The sequence below is a fragment of the Vipera berus genome, assembly GCF_964194415.1.
Source record: "Vipera berus genome assembly, chromosome: 1".
Classification (NCBI taxonomy): domain Eukaryota; kingdom Metazoa; phylum Chordata; class Lepidosauria; order Squamata; family Viperidae; genus Vipera; species Vipera berus.
Window position 1 is genome coordinate 76,024,299 of NC_138202.1, and position 19,212 is coordinate 76,043,510.

A 19,212-nucleotide genomic window follows, 5' to 3' on the forward strand; every position below is an offset into this window, starting at 1 on the left:
GTATCTTTAGCTCAAGAAGCATTTGCTTAACTATTTTAATAATTTTAGACCTGTCTCCTTCTTAGGGAAGATTAGAGAGAAAAATGATGATCTAAAAATTTCAGAGAAACCTGGAAGAGGATTATTTGGATCCTTGGCAGGCTGGCAGGCTGCAGTACACCTCCTTCTTGACTTCTCAGCTACTTTCAATATTATAGACCACAACATCCTTTTGAACCACTTCCTTTGAACTGGAATAGGGAGCACTCTTTGACAGCTGATTTTCTCCTACTTGAGGTAAGAGGAAGAGGACAGATTGGCTGGAACCTCTACTTTCTAGAATACCTCAGGGGTTTTAACTCTCTCCACTTATTTTTAATGTTTATATGAAACTTTTAGAGAGCATCCATCAGCATAGCATTTGATTATCATCAATATGCTGATTTCATCCAACTATACATCTTGGCCTTGGGCCAAGGAGGCAACATCACAGAAGTAGCTGAAGACTTTCAGCATCCATGGGGGTGAGATAGACTTTAACTAAATTCCTGCAAGGTAGAGTAGTTTTGGGGTTTGGAACCTAACCATTTTAAAGAAATGCTATCTTTGACTCTGAATGAAGTTCTGGGCATTTTTATCCCTACCTCCATGTAACAGACTGACAGAATAACAAATTCCCTCCTCTGAGAGATCTGGTATACTTATTTCCTTTTGGATTTCAGGACAGTACTTAAGACCTGGTTGTTCCATCTGGCACAGGAGAAGTGCTTGTTGTGAATGAAGTCTGGAATCTGGTGGGTACATTATTTTGTACTTTTCTTGTTTATTATTTTGATGTTGTTTTTATTCATATTGTGCATTGGCTTTTTTCTCTCTTTTTTCTCATTGATGTCGATGTTGGTCAACGGAGCTTCTCAGAATGAGAGATGTACAAAGAGTAAATAAATAAATGAGAAAAGCGTTCTGGCTCCAACTGAACAGAGTTCTATGATTCCTTGGCTTTTCTTTCTTTTTTTATTCAAAGTAACCTAGGCAGACTACAGTTGGAAGAGAAGAAAAATGGAAGGAGAGAAGCTGCTTAAGACTGTCCAAATTGCATTCTAATCTATATAGATCAAGATACAGGAATAGTGTAGGTTTCTGTTTCTTTTTTCGCTCTCTACAAAAATCATTTGGAAATCACACTACTTCTTGTCTTTCCTTAGGCAGAATAGAATATTTTGCTAGGAACCACAAAGAATGTTAGGAATTCTAGAAATGTTCACCATACAACAACCTATGCCACATATGCAGCATGGCATTTTCCACTTTGTCTTTCTCAGAAACTGTGATCTCTCTCCCATACCCTCTGATTTAAAAGAGAAACACTTCATCTCCTCAGTTCCCCATTATTCCACTTCTAAGAGTAAGCAGAAATTGGCCTGGTTTAAGTGTTCTTATTTGTATTCACCGTGTTTTCCACTGCATCTTATCTTCAGGAAGACAAAAACGCTAGCCTTTTCAGATAACAGGTTTTATTTCATCGGGGCTATTTGGTTGGGAATTTTTTTTCAAAATTAAAGCAGAATATCTTCAGAAAGTGACTGTATGTATGTCAGGTATATGTAGAATATAGAATGGATTTTCACAGTTTGTCGAGGGGAAAAGGCCACAGTGACATATTAAAAATGCTTGTCGGCTGTAAAGAAATGTACCTGAAGTGCCATTCAGCTGTTCCGCAGCTAGCTGGAGCTGGTGGATGGCAGCGAGGCTTGGAGGTACTTGGCAACATAACGTTTGGCACAGTGGTGGCAGCGGCTTACTTTTTAGAAAACATTGGCAAGCCACATAAGACTGCTTGGCATGCTGTATGAAACCCACGTACCATGTGGTACAGGCCTGGTATAAATGATGGTCTTGACAGAGAGAGGGAAGATCTGCTTTTCTTGCTGAATCTAATGGACAAACAACTAAAAAAGACTTACGGACACTTATTTTTGTTACACAGTAACGACATAAAGATGGAAAGACTCTGAAATACCTAAAATGGAAGAATGCTAGGTGACAAAGCCAATTTACAAAGAGGGCAAAATTGACCTATTTTAATTAGAGAAAAGAAAATAACTACATTTGTCAATGACTGGAAACCCTTTATGGACTTTTTGCTGAAAATAGAAAAAAATGTACTTGTGATTTATGAATTGGATGATTACAAAATGTGGCTTAGGGAAAAAAGGAGATATGATGTAACCTTAGAGAGAGTGATGATAAAGCTTAAATGCATTACAACTGCTGTAAAGATTGGAAGACATTTTTTTTCCTCTTTTTCTCTCTTTTTTCTTTTCTCACCACTTTTATATTCCTTTATTTCCTTAGGTTTTTATTCAGTAAAAAATTCTTCAATAAAAATAATTCAAATGAGAGAAAGAGGGAAGACCCATTACCAAGCCATGAAACAGATAAACGTGGCTTAAGTCGTATGAAGATAGGGATTCAGGAAAACCTTTAAGACCGGTGCCCTCCTAATTCACATGAAGACGGATGAGGGGAAGCACATTCAGACTTGGAAGATTTTGTTGCTGTAGCTACTCTAATAAAACTAGTTTTAGCTTACTCACCTTATGCCTCTTGATTGGTCTACCTTGTAGAGCTGACAGCATATTACCTATATTAAAATAGATTTTCTATTTCTATGAGCTATTCTTCATGGAGAAAATCCGAGTTTGCTAAGAGTGGACACCAATTTAATGGCACATAATCAATCAATCAGCTCTTTTACAAAAAGGAGGCAGAGGAGATATTGTAAAGATCAATATTCTATACATATAGAAGTTCTCAAAAACAGGGAAATTGTTCACATGGGAAATTGGTGAAGATCAGAGAAATATCAGACTATAAATAAAATGCAATCAGTTATCAAATTCAGTAATATAATGTCTTTCCCACACCCAGAACTTTGGACTGGCTAATGTATTATTATAAAATAATGTTCGATATATCTTCTACTGAACTGAATCCAGTTAATGTCTGGTTACACCACCTAGCCATTTTGTGCTTAATTTCTCTAAAATGTATATCCAGTTCTAGTAGATATTAACAAGTGACATGACTGGGCAAGAATCATACTAGGGAATTAAAAATTGGTTGAATGGTTTCTTTAGGCTAAGCTTTTCTGAAAATAAATATGCTACTATATGAAATCAGGGTTCATTCAGGACCATCTTCTTAAGCTAGAATAAAGCTTCCAGTACAAAACTCTTGGGAGAAATTGCTTGTAATCCCCCAAGAGGACATTTCCTTATTATGGAAAAGCCTCCCTAAAAATTAGATTTACCTCAAATTTGTAAGCATTGTATAATAATAATAATAATAATAATAATAATAATAATAATAATAATAATAATAATAATAATAATAATAATAATAATAATAATAATAATAATAATAATAAACAACAACGTTCTGAACAACTTTTTTTAATTGGGTGGATAACAACATTGGAATTTTGCATAGTTTATTTATACATACATTTCTACACTTTAGCTTAGGTTGGTTGATTTTTTTTCATCTTTGCATTATTTTATACTATGTATTTTACCATGGAAATTTAATGTTGTAGCACATATTATATGAGTACGTTAGTATAAAATCAGAGGGAGAATCAGATCAATCTCCCCACTTTCCATAAACAAGGAAACTGGTAGATTGCAATATACTTACTATTCAGTGAAGAATCTGGCAATGCCATATTGACCAATATCTTCCTTGCTTTCTAGCAGCTGACTCACTGCATCTTCCATATAAGTAATGACATGCCTTTGGGCTGAAATGAAGAGTAGAATTTGTTATCCTGTAAATGTTTTATCACATGTGTTAATCCAATTAGAACAATTACAAATTTAAAGACTTAAACCTTTTGTTATGCTTCTTACATCTTGGAACTGAAAAGCATATATACTGACCTTGTTCACACATTTCAATATGCCTTAAGGCTTAAGATAGTTTTTTTTAGTTTTGGTTTAACGTATCGTTAATTCAGGCACAGAGTATTATAACCCATGACAGATGGGTTATTGTGTCCTGAAAAGTGTACATCTATTTGTGAGATATCTGAGATCCTGAGATTTGATCACATTTTCTCCACATTATTAAAACAATTCTTAGGTCAGGGGTATATGTTTGTGAGTTATATAATGGTAGTAAAAATACATCATAATTGAATAACATTGTATTTTGTATCTGTCAGCTACTACAGGAAAAACAAATGAAAGCAGCATAGAATAAAAATAAAATTTTAGATATAATTATGTATTGGGCTAGGCCCATCGTTAATATATTACTCTAAAGGTAAAGGTAAAGGTTCCCCCGCACATGCGTGCTAGTCGTTTCTGACTCTAGGGGCCGGTGCTCATCTCCGTTTCAAAGCCGAAGAGCCAGTGCTTGTCCGAGGACGTCTCCGTGGTCATGTGGCCGGCACGACCAGACGCCAAAGGCGCACGGAACGCTGCTATGCAAAAACCTAGCCTATTAGAAGCTTCCAGAGAGTAATGTCAATTCTTACAGAACATCAAACTTATTATTTCACAATCAAAATTGGATCCACTTACATTCTGAACTTGCCATTTTAATCGTGTGGCCCTCAATATGTCACACAAAGCCTATGGCAACTTTTGAGCCAACATAAGTTGTGCACCCATTTTAAATAGACTAAATGAATTCCTTTATTAAGATTAACAGAATAACAGAGTTGGAAGGCACCTTGGAGGTCTTCTAGTCCAACCCTCTGCTCAAGCAGGAGATCCAATACCATTCTGGATAAATGACTGTCCAATCTCTTCTTAAAAACCTCCAGTGATGGAATACCCACAGTCTTGAGGCAAGCCATCCCACTGGTTAGCCATTCTCACTGACAGGACATTTCTCCTTAATTCTAGGTTGGATCTTTTTTTGTTAAGCTTCACCAGCTTCTTAGAAAGAACTAGACACAGAGTTTTTAGTACAAATCTTTCATGATAGCAGACACATCCTCCTAAAGTACCTCCAAAACATGTTTTTTCCAATGGATTTTAACCTACAGCAAAGTAACATGCAAAGAGGTTGACACATTAGAATCAAATAGTTCATAAACAAAGCTGTACATTTTCAAGTGTGCTGGGATAAGGGTCATTGCAACTGGACAAATGACACCATTCATTTATAAGTTTCATAACTTGATGAAATGCTTTAGCAATCTTGCTGCTTTAACAGAAAGAAATGACCCCACAAGCAGAGTAATATTGGCATGAAAAATCTGCCATTCAGCCACTTTGATGCCAATTGCTGATTGAAGACTTTTCCCACACAGCTTTCCGCTAACATTACCTTAGCCATACAAAGTTAAATTCCCCTCCAAAATACCCTACAGGGAGCTAAGTTTTTATTTTCATATTTTGAATAGTATCAAGACATAGTCAAACAACAGGCATGTAGTCAGATTGTTAGTTCAAGATCATAAAGTGATCGTTTGATTTTCAGTAGATTTTTAAAAGTCTTGGTTGTCATTATATGTATTTAAACAATATATAGGTAAGCTACCCAGATTTACATTGGATACTGAATTGTACCAAGTGTCACACAAAATTTCACTTTCTACTTTTGGAAATGTCATATCTTTAGGGAATGACATTCAAACTTTACAAATAATTCTATTTAATCGCAACATAATCTAGTTGGCTCAGTCACCCCAAAGTCAGAAGCGTATGACAGTTACTAGGATTATTCATAAAAAAAACCTCTATGCAGCTGCTTTTATTTTCTTGGTGATTTTCCTTTTTGTTGTTCTGTCTCATTGGATAGATGAAATAAAAGAAAGGTGGGTTACTAATGAGAAATTGTGTAATTTCTGGATACACCACTCCAGAGTTCCATAAAGAGACAGAGTAATACAGCTTCATTAGAAAGTACCCAAATTCCACAAACTATTTGCACCAATGTTTCCTTGTAATGAAGTAGAATAGCAACATATAGGACTACACTCCATAAACGTTATCATGAAAAAGCAATAGCCTTACTATTTCAAGTTATTAGAAAATGCATCCAGAAGCAAAGGAATAACCCTCGATTTTACATTACTTTAAATGTAAATGTCCAGCAAGGCTCTATACTGTCGTCCTGCCTATTTAACTTATATGCAGAGCACATCGTGAGAAAGGCAGGGCTAGATGAATCAAAAGTTGGAATTAAGATTGCTGGGAGAAATATCAACAACCTAAGATATGCAGATGATACCACTCTAATGGCAGAAAGTGAAGAAGAACTAAAGAGCCTCTTGTTGAGGATGAAGAAGGAGAGTGCAAAAGTTGGCTTGAAACTTAACATTAAGAAAACCAAGATCATGGCATCCGGCCCTCTCAATTCCTGGCAAATAGATGGGGAAGAAATGGAGGTAGTGACAGATTTTATTTTCCTGGGCTCCAAGATCACTGCAGATGGGGACTGTAGCCAAGAAATTAAAAGACGCTTGCTCCTGGGGAGGAAAGCCATGGCAAATCTAGACAGCACACTAAAAAGCAGAGACATCACCCTGTCAACAAAAGTGCGTATAGTCAAGGCTATGGTCTTCCCAGTTGCAATGTATGGCAGTGAAAGTTGGACCATAAGAAAGGCTGAGCGCCAAAGAATTGAGGCCTTTGAACTCTGGTGCTGGAGAAGACTCCTGCGAGTCCCTTGGACTGCAAGGCGATCAAACCGGTCAGTCCTAGAGGAGATCAACCCTGACTGCTCTTTAGAAGGCCAGATCCTGAAGTTGAAACTCAAATACTTTGGCCACCTAATGAGAAGGAAGGACTCACTGGAGAAGAGCCTAATGCTGGGAAAGATTGAGGGCAACAGAAAAAGGGGACGACAGAGAATGAGGTGGCTGGATGGAGTCACTGAAGCAGTAGGCGTGAGCTTAAATGGACTCCAGAAGATGGTAGAGGACAGGAAGGCCTGGAGGAACATTGTCCATGGGGTCACGATGGGTCGGACACGACTTCGCAGCTAACAACAACAACAAATGTTATAAGTGCAGTTGAGGATAAACTTTCAAAAGAAAATAGCACAAGGAAAATACTATATTTCTTCCTTTCTATAGTACCAATAAAGATAGTCCTCGAGTTACAAATGTAATGGAGCCTGCCCGTTCCATTCGTAACTTGAGAATTCATGGGAGTGAATCTTGTACCTTGAACAAGATCACTCCCTGCTCGTTAACATGAGTGAGGCTTGTTAAGTGAACATGAGGTATCTCAGTGTGGTTGGAAGGCCATGGTGGGCCTAGTGATGGAACAGGCCCCCAAGGCCTCAGGACCCACTAAGATACATCATGCTTCCCCCTCCCTTCCTGCCGCACCGGACTCACTTATCTTGAAAAGATTCATCTCCTCTCTACAGCCGTTTCTGCATTTGAGGGAGAATTGATGGCAGTTCCTGGGTGTCCATAATATTGTGCAAGTACAGGCTCCCCTCCTCTTTTGCAGAGAATGGGATCCTGAACTCTCACGGTGTTTGTGATGCTTATCTCCTGCTTCCACCCCCAACTCCTTTCCACCACTGCCGGAGCAATTTTCACCACGACGGAGACCTTGGGGAGACTGGAAGCTCCATCTGCATGCAAATACACGCTCCTTTCTCAAGCACCTCACTGGCAGCCACGTGGAGCTTCCAGACTCTGCAGGTCTCTGTCCAGGGAAAAAGAGTTTGAGTGAATATAGGGTGTTTGGAAATGAAGCATTCACTTTTGTTTCCAAATGCACCATAGCCCTGAAACACTTTTTATCCAAACGGTGACCTGACAAGACAACTGCAAGCTCCGTGTGGCTGCCAATGCACACTTAGAAACAGAGCAAAAGACTCCGCGGCAGAGAGGAGACAGATTCTGCAAGGCGAATGCATCTGGCGCAACAGGAAGGGAGGTGGAAACAGTTGTGGAGAGTGGGGGGGGAATAGGGTGAATGTTGCAGAGCCTCTGCAGTCCTTCGTAAGGACGAACGACTGCTGTGGTGCTGCAGTATTCGTGATTTTGGGTCTTACTTGTAAACACTAGGGGGCGTAACTTCAATTGAGTGTTAAGTGAACGCTCGTAACTCGGGGATTACCTGTAACAGACTCTCCATCTCTCTGTTTCAGCCTTCCCGACTTGCACATGGTCCCCACTTTATCAGATCAATCAAGTATTGATCCAGGAATTGACCAACCAGCTTGTCACTCAAGTCTGATGTCATAAGCTAAGAGACAGTGACTGACCCAAAGTCACCCCACCAGCTAAGGCAGGACTTGAACTCACAGTCTCCTGGTTTCTGGCCTGGTGCCTTAATTACTAAACCAAACTGGCTCTCTAACAGCTCACCTACCTACAGTATCTATTTCAGACATGTCAAACACAAGGCCCGGGGGCCGGATCCGGCCCGCGAAGTGGTTTCATGTGGCCCGCAAAGCCATCCTGGAAACAGTGAGGGAACGGCCCCCACTGCCTTGGCCCTGGCCCAGAGACCCTCATATCTGTCCCACTCCTGCCCAGGCCCCCATAGGAACCCTTGATGTGATGTAGAGCTGGCCATGCCCACCCAGTAGGCCATACGCACTTTAGCCACGCCCACCCAGTAGGCCACGCCCACCCTGGCCATACCCACCCGGCCCCTTGAGGGCAACCGCAATGCTGATGCAGCCCTCAATGAAATTGAGTTTGATACCCCTGATCTATTTTGTTCACCCTGATGAAAGTGATAAGATGGGAAGGGAGGACAAACCCAGGAGAAGTGTCTAGAAAACATGATTTGCTACTGGGCATTATTATTATTAAAGCTTTTCATAGATTCTGATTGCTATGAGGTTTTTATTTTGTTTGTTTGTTTTGAACTTAGAACATTATTTAATATAAAAGTGGGTAAAGCACACCCTGGAAAATACCTTGCGGCCAATAGCAAGGTTGTCAGCCAGAGGTTCAAAGATATTATCTGGTAATAAAAGATATAGGGTGTAGTTTTATTTAATTATTTTAATGCAAAAGAATAAATGTTAATTTATGTGGGTGATTAAAGAAAAATAACTCTGCGCACCTGTATCGCCTCAGGGAAGAACAACTAATGCAATTCAGTCAGTCACACTCCAAAGTTAACAGCAACCAGGTTATTTTCATCTTTGCCCCTCCCACCCTTTTCTCCACTTGCCCCAATTCTATGCTCAGTAATTCCAGAAGTCATTCTAGCTAGAAACAGTGTTTACCAGATTCAAATATAAACAGGCAATAATTGTCTGCATTTCTCACACCTATTAGGATTTTTCTCTCTCCACACAATGGGAAGATACATATACACAAACACACATACAATAGCGGGGGGGGGGGGAGGAGAGGGAGGAATCTCTTGGCCCAGCTCTTTGCCTAAGTTCTGAGTTCTGAATATTAGTGAATAGTTGGGAGCAGTTACAAAGCTACCATGTGAAATGTATGAATTGTATTACCGTAGAAGAACCTGTAAGTTCTGTTAAAAGATCATTCCACGTAATATTTATTTCAAAATATTTGAGCTACCGTGCACATTTCTCACATCTTTAAATGCAATCTCTTCTAGTGACATCCAAAAAATTACAAGCAGATTTCCCTTGCTCTTCTCCTTTCAAGCAAATCCTGAATCTGCTAAGTTGGAAAATACAATCTGTCTAGAAAACTATGCAAGTTGTTGGAAGACACACACACCCCTTCAAAACTTGATACTATAATTAGTAATTTTAAGTACATAGTATTAACTGTGGTGAATCAGGCCAAAGTCCAACTTAGTTCCAACTTCCAAGAGATGGAAACATACTGTTGTGAGCACCCGGATAGCTACGATTGACTGGAGCCAGAATGGTTACGCTATAAAGAAATTGTGCCATATTAAACTGATCTCCTTCATAGATATAATTACATAGATATAATTGACATCATGGAATTTGCTTGTTTGTTTCTTCCATTTCTATGGATGCTACTCTCAGTCAATGACTGAGCCTACACTTCAAAAAAACATATTAGTTAAAAATATGGAAAACTTTTTTAAAACAATGAAAACAGTAAAACCAATAAAAGACTAAAAACATCCAAATTCAACGTACATGGGAACAAGGTACTTGGCCAGTTAGCAATATAGCCAGGAAACAGGACCCTTGACACATTTAGAGTCCCAGGCCTGGGAACATCGCTAGGTTTTTAGGGCCTTACGAAAGGCTAACAGGGTTGGGGTCACTCTGATCTCCAAAGGGCAAATGTTCCATAGAGCAGGGGCCATTCTTTTGCTGACAGGATCCCCAGCACGCCCCTTCTGCTCGACCTGGCTATATATATAGGTTTTCGCGGGTGTTTGTATGTAGATATTTGGTCATTCGGGTTTTTTCCCACGTAGAATTGGAGGTATCAGGGCAACGTTTTGACGAAATCTCATCCGTCCTCCTCAGGCTGGTGACTTCAGCTTCATTCTTCTGGGAGAAGTGATGTTTGTGATGTCCCAGAAGAACGAAGCTGAAGTCACCAGCCTGAGGAGGACGGATGAGATTTCGTCAAAACGTTGCCCTGATACCTCCAATTCTACGTGGGGAAAAACCCGAATGACCAAAGATCTACATATGTGTGTGTGTGTGTGTGTGTGTGTGTGTGTGTGTGTGTAAATTATTCAATTCAAAAGACTTGACAATACTTAAAACATACACACACACACACAAGGGACGCAGTGGCTCAGTGGGTTAGGATGCTGAGCTTGTCGATCAGAAGATTGGCAGTTTGGCGGGTCGAATCCCGAGTGCCGCATAGTGAGCACCTGTTACTCCTCCCAGCTTCTGCCAACCTAGCAGTTCGAAAGCACGTAAAAATGCAAGTAGAAAAATAGGGACCACTACGGTGGGAAGGTAACAGCGTTCCGTGCGCCTTTGGCGTCTAGTCATGCCGGCCACATGACCATGGAGACGTCCTCAGACAAGCGCTGGCTCTTCGGCTTTGAAACAGAGATGAGCACCGGCCCCTAGAGTTGGAAATGACTAGCACACATGTGTGGGGGAACCTTTACCTTACTTTATATATATATATAGTGCGCACTTGGCTTCTCAACAAAACCTGAGTGCCTCATGATAGCCTCTTTTATAAATGATAAAATATAAGCTAGATGCTGTTGGATGCACTCACAGTTGGTTCAACAAAGGTACACAAATTGGGCTCATTAATGGCTCTACTTCAGGCTAGAGGGAAATACCAAGTAGAGTGCCATGGAGCTCTGCCTTGGACCCTACGATGTTCAATGTTTTAATTAATTACTTGGATGAGGAAGATGGGGGAACATTTACTAGGTCTGCAAATGACACTAAATTGGGAGAGGTGGCTAATTACTTTAAATGAAACTTTAAAAAATTAGAAAGAGCTAAAGGCTGAGCGGTGGGCTGATTTGAATAGGATGGAATTTAGTAGAGAGAAATGTAAAAACAATGCATCTGGGTGGGCAAAAAGGTACAAGTATAGGATGGAAGAGATTTCGCTTGGCAAAAATGCTTGTAGTTGACAAGGACACCTAGCTTCTTTTCACAAGTTAAATATGAGCCAGCCTAAAGCAGCTGCTGAAAAGATAAATGCTAACTTGAGATGCACTATCAGGACCAGAGAGTTTAGATTACAGGGAAGGAAGTACTGGTAAACACATCCTTGGCAAAGGGGTGATCCTGTCAACATTTATAGAAGTGGTAGTCTGACCCCTCCTGAAAAAGCTATCACTAGATCCCCACCTCCTGGACAATTTTTGTTCTGTCTCTACCTTTCCCATTTTAGGGAAGTTGTTGAGAAAGTTGTCACAGTTCTGCTATATAAAGCTCTGGAGGAAACGGATTATCTGGACCTCTGGATCCTTCACTCAGGTTTTAGGCCCAGTCATGGTACAGAAATGGCCCTGGCCACACTTGTGGATGACCTCTGACAAGAGCAAAATGGAAGTAGTGAACCCCCCCCCTTTGCTCTTTTTGACTTCTCAGTGGGTTTCAGTACCACAGATCATAGTATCCTTCTGGACCGGCTTCAGCGGTTAGGTAGAGACAGCATAGTTTTGTGGTAGTTCTCCTTCCTCTAGATAGGTTCTAATCAATGTTTTTGAAGGGAGAGATGTAGCTAATAGCTCCCGTTTGTGGAATAGCCATTTGTGGAACCGTTTGCTGGTTGAGCTTCGGATGGCGCCCGACCTTCGCTCCTTCCGATGTGATCTGAAGACCTACTTGTTCGAACAAGCCGGCCTGGCCTGATGGGTGATGGGTTTGGATTTTAATATTGTTTTAGTGCATTTTAACTTATTGTTGTTAGTTTTGGGCACCTTAATCTTTTTTTAATATTTGTATTCTTGTATTTTTATATGTTTGCCCTGTTCACCGCCCTGAGTCCTTTGGGAGAAGGGCGGTATACAAATATTATTATTATTATTATTATTATTATTATTATTATTATTATTATTATTATTATTATTATTATTATTATTATTATTATTATTATTGCAATTAGACTTATATATTGCTTCACAGTGTTTTACAGCCCTCTTTAAGCAAACAACACCAAAAACCAAAGGGCAGCCTCAACGGACCACCAGGTCTTTTTCTGCCATCAGTTTTCTATGCTCTTCTGTTTCTATACTGGATCAGGAAAGTAGTTTTGTAACATAATTAAATGGATTTCCATTAAGAATTATGAGAATTATAATTTTAAAGTTACCAAATAAATGGAGAGAACAGTGTTAAAGATGTTTTTTTTAAAAAAAATTAAACAGATATACGTTTTGCACGTATCAACTTATTCTAGGCCTATTCTTATGAAACAAAGAAGATGGAGAACTAAGCACTCTCAAACCCAGAAAATCTGAAGCAAAGTCCATTTCATTTTCCTTTGACTTCAATGTTTGCAATCTCTCTCACTCAGTTATCTTCAGGTTATATATTTTTCTGTGGTACTGTATGTAACACATCGAAATTTACTTTGGAATTATGTCACATGAATCTAAAGCTGTTTCTAGATCACAAAAGCTAAGCAAAATATATGTCAGTCATGAAAGTACCGCAACAGACTGAAATAACTCTCCCTCTGAAGGATCTCCAATCAAAGGTATCTACAGTGCACTACAACAAATGAGAAAAGAGACAGGCTAAAGAGAAGAGAGTTATTGCAATGTCCATTCACTAATGAAAACATAAATGTATTAGTCTTCGACATCACTTAGAGACAGATTTAAAACAATTATTTCTCCTAATTTGTATTCTTTCCTTTTCATTTATTTAATCAGTTGTTATACTGCTCACTCACCAAGCAACTCTGGGAAGTTAGGAAGGGTTAAAAATGTCAAAGAATAGAAAATTGCAATTAAATGGACACTTCCGGGTGGCAAGGCTCCGTCGATGGCGGCCGTTCCGACCGTCAGCCCCGTTGTTTTCCGTTGAATCGCGAAAACACCAACAATCAGCTGTTTCGCGGTTCGGAAACCCTCCCCTCAGGAGAAGAGGGGAAGGTGAGCATTCAGGTATGGGTAGAGCTCCCCTAGACCCCCAGAATTATTATTCTGGGGGTTGAAGGGTGAGAGCTCCCCCGGAGTCTGAATTAGCTCCGGACTCGGGGACTCCTCTGTTCCAAGGCTTTGGAACAGAGCAGGACGCTCCAACCATCCCTGCAATCAATATCATACTTTGGATTACTTGGATGCAGGCAGAGCTGTGCAGGAGAATATTGAAATAGCAAGTATATGATCTTTAACTCCGGTTTATTCTAAAAGAAAGGAAGAAAGATGGTGCAGGAGTGAATTGCCAGTGAAAACGGGAAGAACAAAAGGACAAGGGAAATATTATAAAATAAAAGATTAAGAAGGAAGAAATTGTGTTTTTTAAAGTCACTCTGCGCAAAATATTTGAAATTGGTCTAAAAGTGAACTTAAAGATTTGGACATTTAAGAGGGAAGTAACAAAGTTGCAAGCTGGGTGGAAAAGTGAAACCGCGCAACAAAAGTTAACTGGGTGTTAAAATGGCATTACAGGCTTTGATGCCACCCCCTGTGGCACCTGCACCCGCATTAACATTAAAAGATTTACAAGATGCTTTAAAAATTCAATCTCAGCAAATATCTGAACTTATTAATGAGAAGAATAAAGAAATATAAGAGGAGATTTTAGCGGCATTTCAGGGGCTGGCAGTTTGTATTGAGCGTTTGGATGAACGTGTGGAAGAGGTGAATCAAAATAATTTGAGATTGGATGCCAAAATGTCTGAAGCTGAGAATAAAATGGATAAGATTGATGACGATATGTTTATGATGCAATATAGAGATATGGAGTTTGCTTTGAGGATAAGAGGCTTGAAAGAGGATCCAAAGGAAAATTTGAAAGAGTTATTGGCACAAGCCTTGGAACCGATTTTGGGGTGCCAAGCAGAAGATATTATAGTGGATATAGATAAAATATTTCGTGTCAACTCTTGGATTTCCAGGCAAAGAAAATTACCTAGAGATGTGGTTGTTAATTTTACAAAGAGATTGATTAGAAATGTGATTATTCAAGCTTTTTATAATAATAGATTTAAAGTGGCTGATCAAGAAGTTTTAATTTTGAAAGAAATTCCACCAAGAATTTTAAGGAAAAGGAAAGAATTTGCTTTTTTGGCAGATGAATTAAAGAAACGGCAGCTTCAGTTCAGATGGGAGATACCAATAGGCTTGGTGGTGAATTATGCAGGTACGAGATATCGTCTTAACAAAGTTTTGAAGGCACGAGACTTTTATTCTAACATATTGAAAGCAGGTTCTCCGCCATCCCCAGAATTTAAAGGAAGGAAGGAAGAAGGAGTGCAACAGACACAAATGGAGAGTATACAGGGAGATGAAGAAGTTATCTCGCGGATGGTTAAAGAACTTCAGCAAACTTCAGAAATTGTGCAGCCCCAGGCATCGTTAGAAGAGATTAAGGATCAAAGAATGACACGGGCTGCAACCAGACGAATGAGACAAGAACAACAGAAATCTACAATTACATCTCAAGAATCTACTTATAGTGAAGCAGTGGGAGGAGCGAGACCGAAGAGGCAGGTGCTTGTGGTTTTGCAAGATGCGCTCCGAAAGCTTCAGGTCGCAAAAGATGGCAACAAAGTTTTTAACCTGGAATGTTAATGGATTAAACTCCCCGCAAAAGAGAAAGGAAGTATTTCAGTATTTGAAACAATTTAAAAATGATGTTGTGTGCTTACAGGAAACGCATATTCGTGTATCAGACCAAAAATATTTGATAAATTCCAGACTGGGTATACAGTTTAGTGTGTCTGCTCCAGATAAGAAAAATGGAGTAGTTATCTATGTGAAGAAGAATTTAACAGCTAATTTAATTGAAGCTGATAAACAAGGAAGATATATTATAATTGAACTTTTAATAGAAGGCAAGAAAATACTTTTAGTTGGATTATATGCACCTAATCAACAGCAAGGAGAATTTTATAAACTTTTACATAACAAAATAATTCAATGGGATTATAAATTGTATATTTTGATGGGAGACTGGAATGGAGTGCTGGACACACAGAAAGATAAAAAAGGTCTTTTTAAAAGTACTCCAAATCATGCCAGATTGCCTAAATCTTTTTTTGAGATGAAAGATGACTTGGAATTGAGAGATGTTTGGAGAGAATGAAATTTGGAAGAAAAAGATTTTACCTTTTTTCTGATAGACATCAATCTTTTTCTAGGATTGATTTTGTATTAACTACTGATTTTTTTTTCTAGTGTTAAGATGATTAAGATATGTCCAAGAATTTTATCAGATCATAGTCCAGCATGGATGGAGTTGGATAAGGAGAGGGAAGATAGGAGGTCTTGGAGATTAAATGAAAATTTGTTTAGATATCAAGAAAATGTGGATGAATGTAAAAAATATATGAAAGAATTTTTAATATAAATATGTATAAGGGTACTCCTATTGAAATAGTTTGAGCTGCAAGTAAAGCCTATATGAGAGGAGTGTTAATATATTTGAATAACAAATATAGACGTAGATTGGAATATAAGCATAAAGAGTTAGAGGAGGAAATTAAGAGGAAAGAGAAGGCTCTAATTTTGAACCCATCTGATAAGAGGGTGAAAGAAGCAATTACCGTATTTTCCGGCGTATAAGACGACCCGGCGTATAAGACGACCCCCCAACTTTTAAGATTATTTTCAAGATTTTTCGTCTTATACACCGGAAAATCAGCGACTGATTCAGTGCTGGGCACGCCTGCCTGCTTTCCTCTACCTGAGCTTGCTTCTGCAACAAAGGCCCAGCAGCCGGCAGTAGAGAGCGCCGCGCCGCGCAGCTCGCCTAAGCCGGCGTGCACTTCCAGAGACAGCCAACGCCGCTTCCTTAGTTGGGGAGGAAGGTAGCAGAAGCGGATCCAGCAAGCTCCCTGACGTGCCTCCGGAGAGTAGGCAGGTGGCGGCGCCCGGGGACCCGTCCTTCTGCCAACCGAGACCGCCCCTCATTTCCCTCTGACGGCTGTTGAAGTAGCAGAAATCAGCAGCCCAGCCAAAGCAGCCGCTCTACGGGGGTGACTCCCCCTTTCTCTCTCTCACACACACACACGTCTTTCCCTCCCCCGAGGTTCTTGTGTGCAATCCCGCTCAAAAGTACCACAACAGTCTCTCAACTTTGCGGTTTCCGCCGCGATGCAGGCGGGGGTAGACACGACACCGAGGTGCCATTTAAGAAAAGAAAAAAAAGCCTAAGAGGGCAGCAGAGGCGAGTGGCCGGGTGCGAAGGAAGATGTTCCCGAAGTCTCGGGCAGAGCTAAGGTCATAAAAGGGGATTTGAGAGGTCTTCCCTCTATCCCCACCTTTCCTTTCTCGCCCTCCATCCTCCCTCCCCACCGCCCCGCGTGTTTCAAACTGGGCTGAGCAGGGAGCGGCGGCGGCGACGGCAGCGGCCGTTGCCTTGCAAACATTGAGAGACAGCGCCTGTCATGCTTCTGTGCAACAGCCAGCTCCCTTCTCCTCCTCCTCCTCCTTCTGTTGCTGTGCTGCATTGGGAACAGCCGCGTTGCCACTGAACAGAGAGACTGAGGCAAAGAGGAGCCCAGACCGAGCGCTGACAAGAGGCTTTGCTGCTGTTGTCTGAGGCAAAACAAAACAAGGAGGGGTGTTGGTTAGCGAGGCGTGAGAGAGGGAGCGAGCAAGCGAGCGCGGGAGAGATAGCCGTCGCGAAGGGAGCGGGAAGGCAGCCAGGGGCGGTGGGCCCCGACACGCAGAAACAGCTACCCTCGGCCGGCTCCCCCGAGATCCCCCCCGACCCCGTCCGCTTAAGCCCGCTCTCCACAAGGGCGGGTGCCCGAAAAATCTCGCGAGAGCTCACCACTATGTTCTCAACCCCCCAAACCCGGCAGCGCTCCTTGATCTGCGGCCACGCCTCCTCTGAAATACGAAATACCAAATACCCTTCTCGAGGCATTTTATATACGAAGCTCTTCCCGCCCGCCTCTAGCGGTGGCCAGTCCGTCGGCCTGGTCGCTGGCGAGCTGGCCCACGGCTAGGGCCGGGGCCCAGGAACAGGTAGCCGGGTGCCGGTGGGGGGAAGGAAAGCCGGGCGCGGGCTTCTGCGGCTGGTTGCGAGGCCGGATGCGGGCATCTGCCGGGAGAGATAGCGGGTAGCAGGGCGCGCTCTGCTTATGCTCAGATGCCGCTTGGGTGAGGGGGAGGGGCTTCCTGCCGCTCCCAGGGTCTGGCGTTTGCAAGGGGGAGGGGAATGGGCTTAGAGGCTCTTGGGGGTGGGAAGGGAGAGTCATGATGGAGGGGGGACTGGACTAAGGAGGCTTGAAGTTGCTTTGCAAAAACGGGGACGCTCAACTGATTTATGTTTTTTTCTGGCGTATAAGACGACCCCCCAACTTTTGAGAAGATTTTCAGGGGTTCAAAAGTCGTCTTATATGCCGGAAAATAGGGTACTTTGTTAAGAGGTCAGTTTAATATGTTGATGGCAGATCAAGTGGCAACTAACCTAAGGTATGTTAAACACAATACTTTTTGCAATGCTAATAAGCCGGGTAAGTGGTTAGCTTATTTGTTAAGGAAAAAACAAAGGTCACGTAACATAGATAAGATAGAATATAAGGGAAAAGAGGTATTTCAGCAAAATTATATTAAAAAGGCTTTTGTTGAATTTTATTCTAAGTTATATGCTAATGATATAACTCAAGGTTTAGATATAGATAGATATTTACAAGAAGTGAATATCCCTGTTCTTACACAAGAGCAAAGGGAAGGGATGAATCAATTGATAAATGCTGAAGAAATTATTCTAGGAATTAAACAATTAAAAGTGGGTAAAGCACCAGGAACAGATGGTTTGACTGCCATTTATTATAAAAATTTACAGTTAGAAATGGTGGAACCTTTAAAAGAATTATTTAGAACAATTCAATCTGGAGGAGAAGTGCCTCCATTGTGGAAAACAGCTTTTATATCGTTGATTCTGAAGGAAGATCAAGATCTTACCCAAACCAAAAATTACAGGCCAATATCGCTTTTAAATACTGATTATAAGATATTTGCTAAAATTTTAGCAAATAGATTAATGAAGGTTATGCAGCAAATGATTCATAGTGACCAAACAGGATTTATAAGTGGTAGACAAATGAAAAATAATGTGAGACATATTGTAGATTTATTGGAATTTTTGGAGAGAAATAACCAGGTCTCTGCAGTGCTGAACTTTTTGGATGCTGAAAAGGCCTTTGATCAATTGAACTGGCAATTTTTATTTAAAGTATTAGAGAAGATGGAGTTTGGGGATAAGTTTTTACAACCTATTAGAGCAATATATCAGAAGCAAACAGCTCAAATAATAATTAATGGTAGTTTGATAGAAGCATGTAATATTGAAAAGGGTACAAGACACGGGTGTCCGTTGTCACCTTTGTTGTTTGTTCTAACACTGGAAATATTATTGATTAAGATACGTGACTCAAATAAAATTAAGGGAATTAAAATAAAAGATCAAGATTATAGATTGAGAGCGTTTGCGGATGACTTGGTTATTACATTAAGTCAACCGACTTTGTCGGTTGTAGACCTGATGGAGATAATATTGTTATATGGAAAAGTTTCTGGATTTAAGATAAATACGCAAAAAACTAAAATACTGTTTAAAAATATGACTACAGAACAAAAGGTAGTCCTAGAAAAATTAACAGGATTTGAAATAGTTAAAAAGATTAGATATTTGGGGGTATATCTTTCAGCTTCA

At 40.4% G+C, this 19,212-nt stretch overlaps 1 protein-coding gene across 1 annotated transcript in view; it reads right to left on the reverse strand.

Annotated features, from left to right (window-relative positions):
• CSTPP1 (centriolar satellite-associated tubulin polyglutamylase complex regulator 1) overlaps positions 1 to 19,212 on the reverse strand; it is a 167,964-nt gene that overhangs the window by 125,893 nt on the left and 22,859 nt on the right. Inside the window, exon 2 of the mRNA XM_081313528.1 lies at positions 3,679 to 3,781. Within this exon, the coding sequence (XP_081169654.1) occupies positions 3,679 to 3,781 (103 nt within the window). The remainder of the gene's footprint in view (positions 1 to 3,678; positions 3,782 to 19,212) is intronic.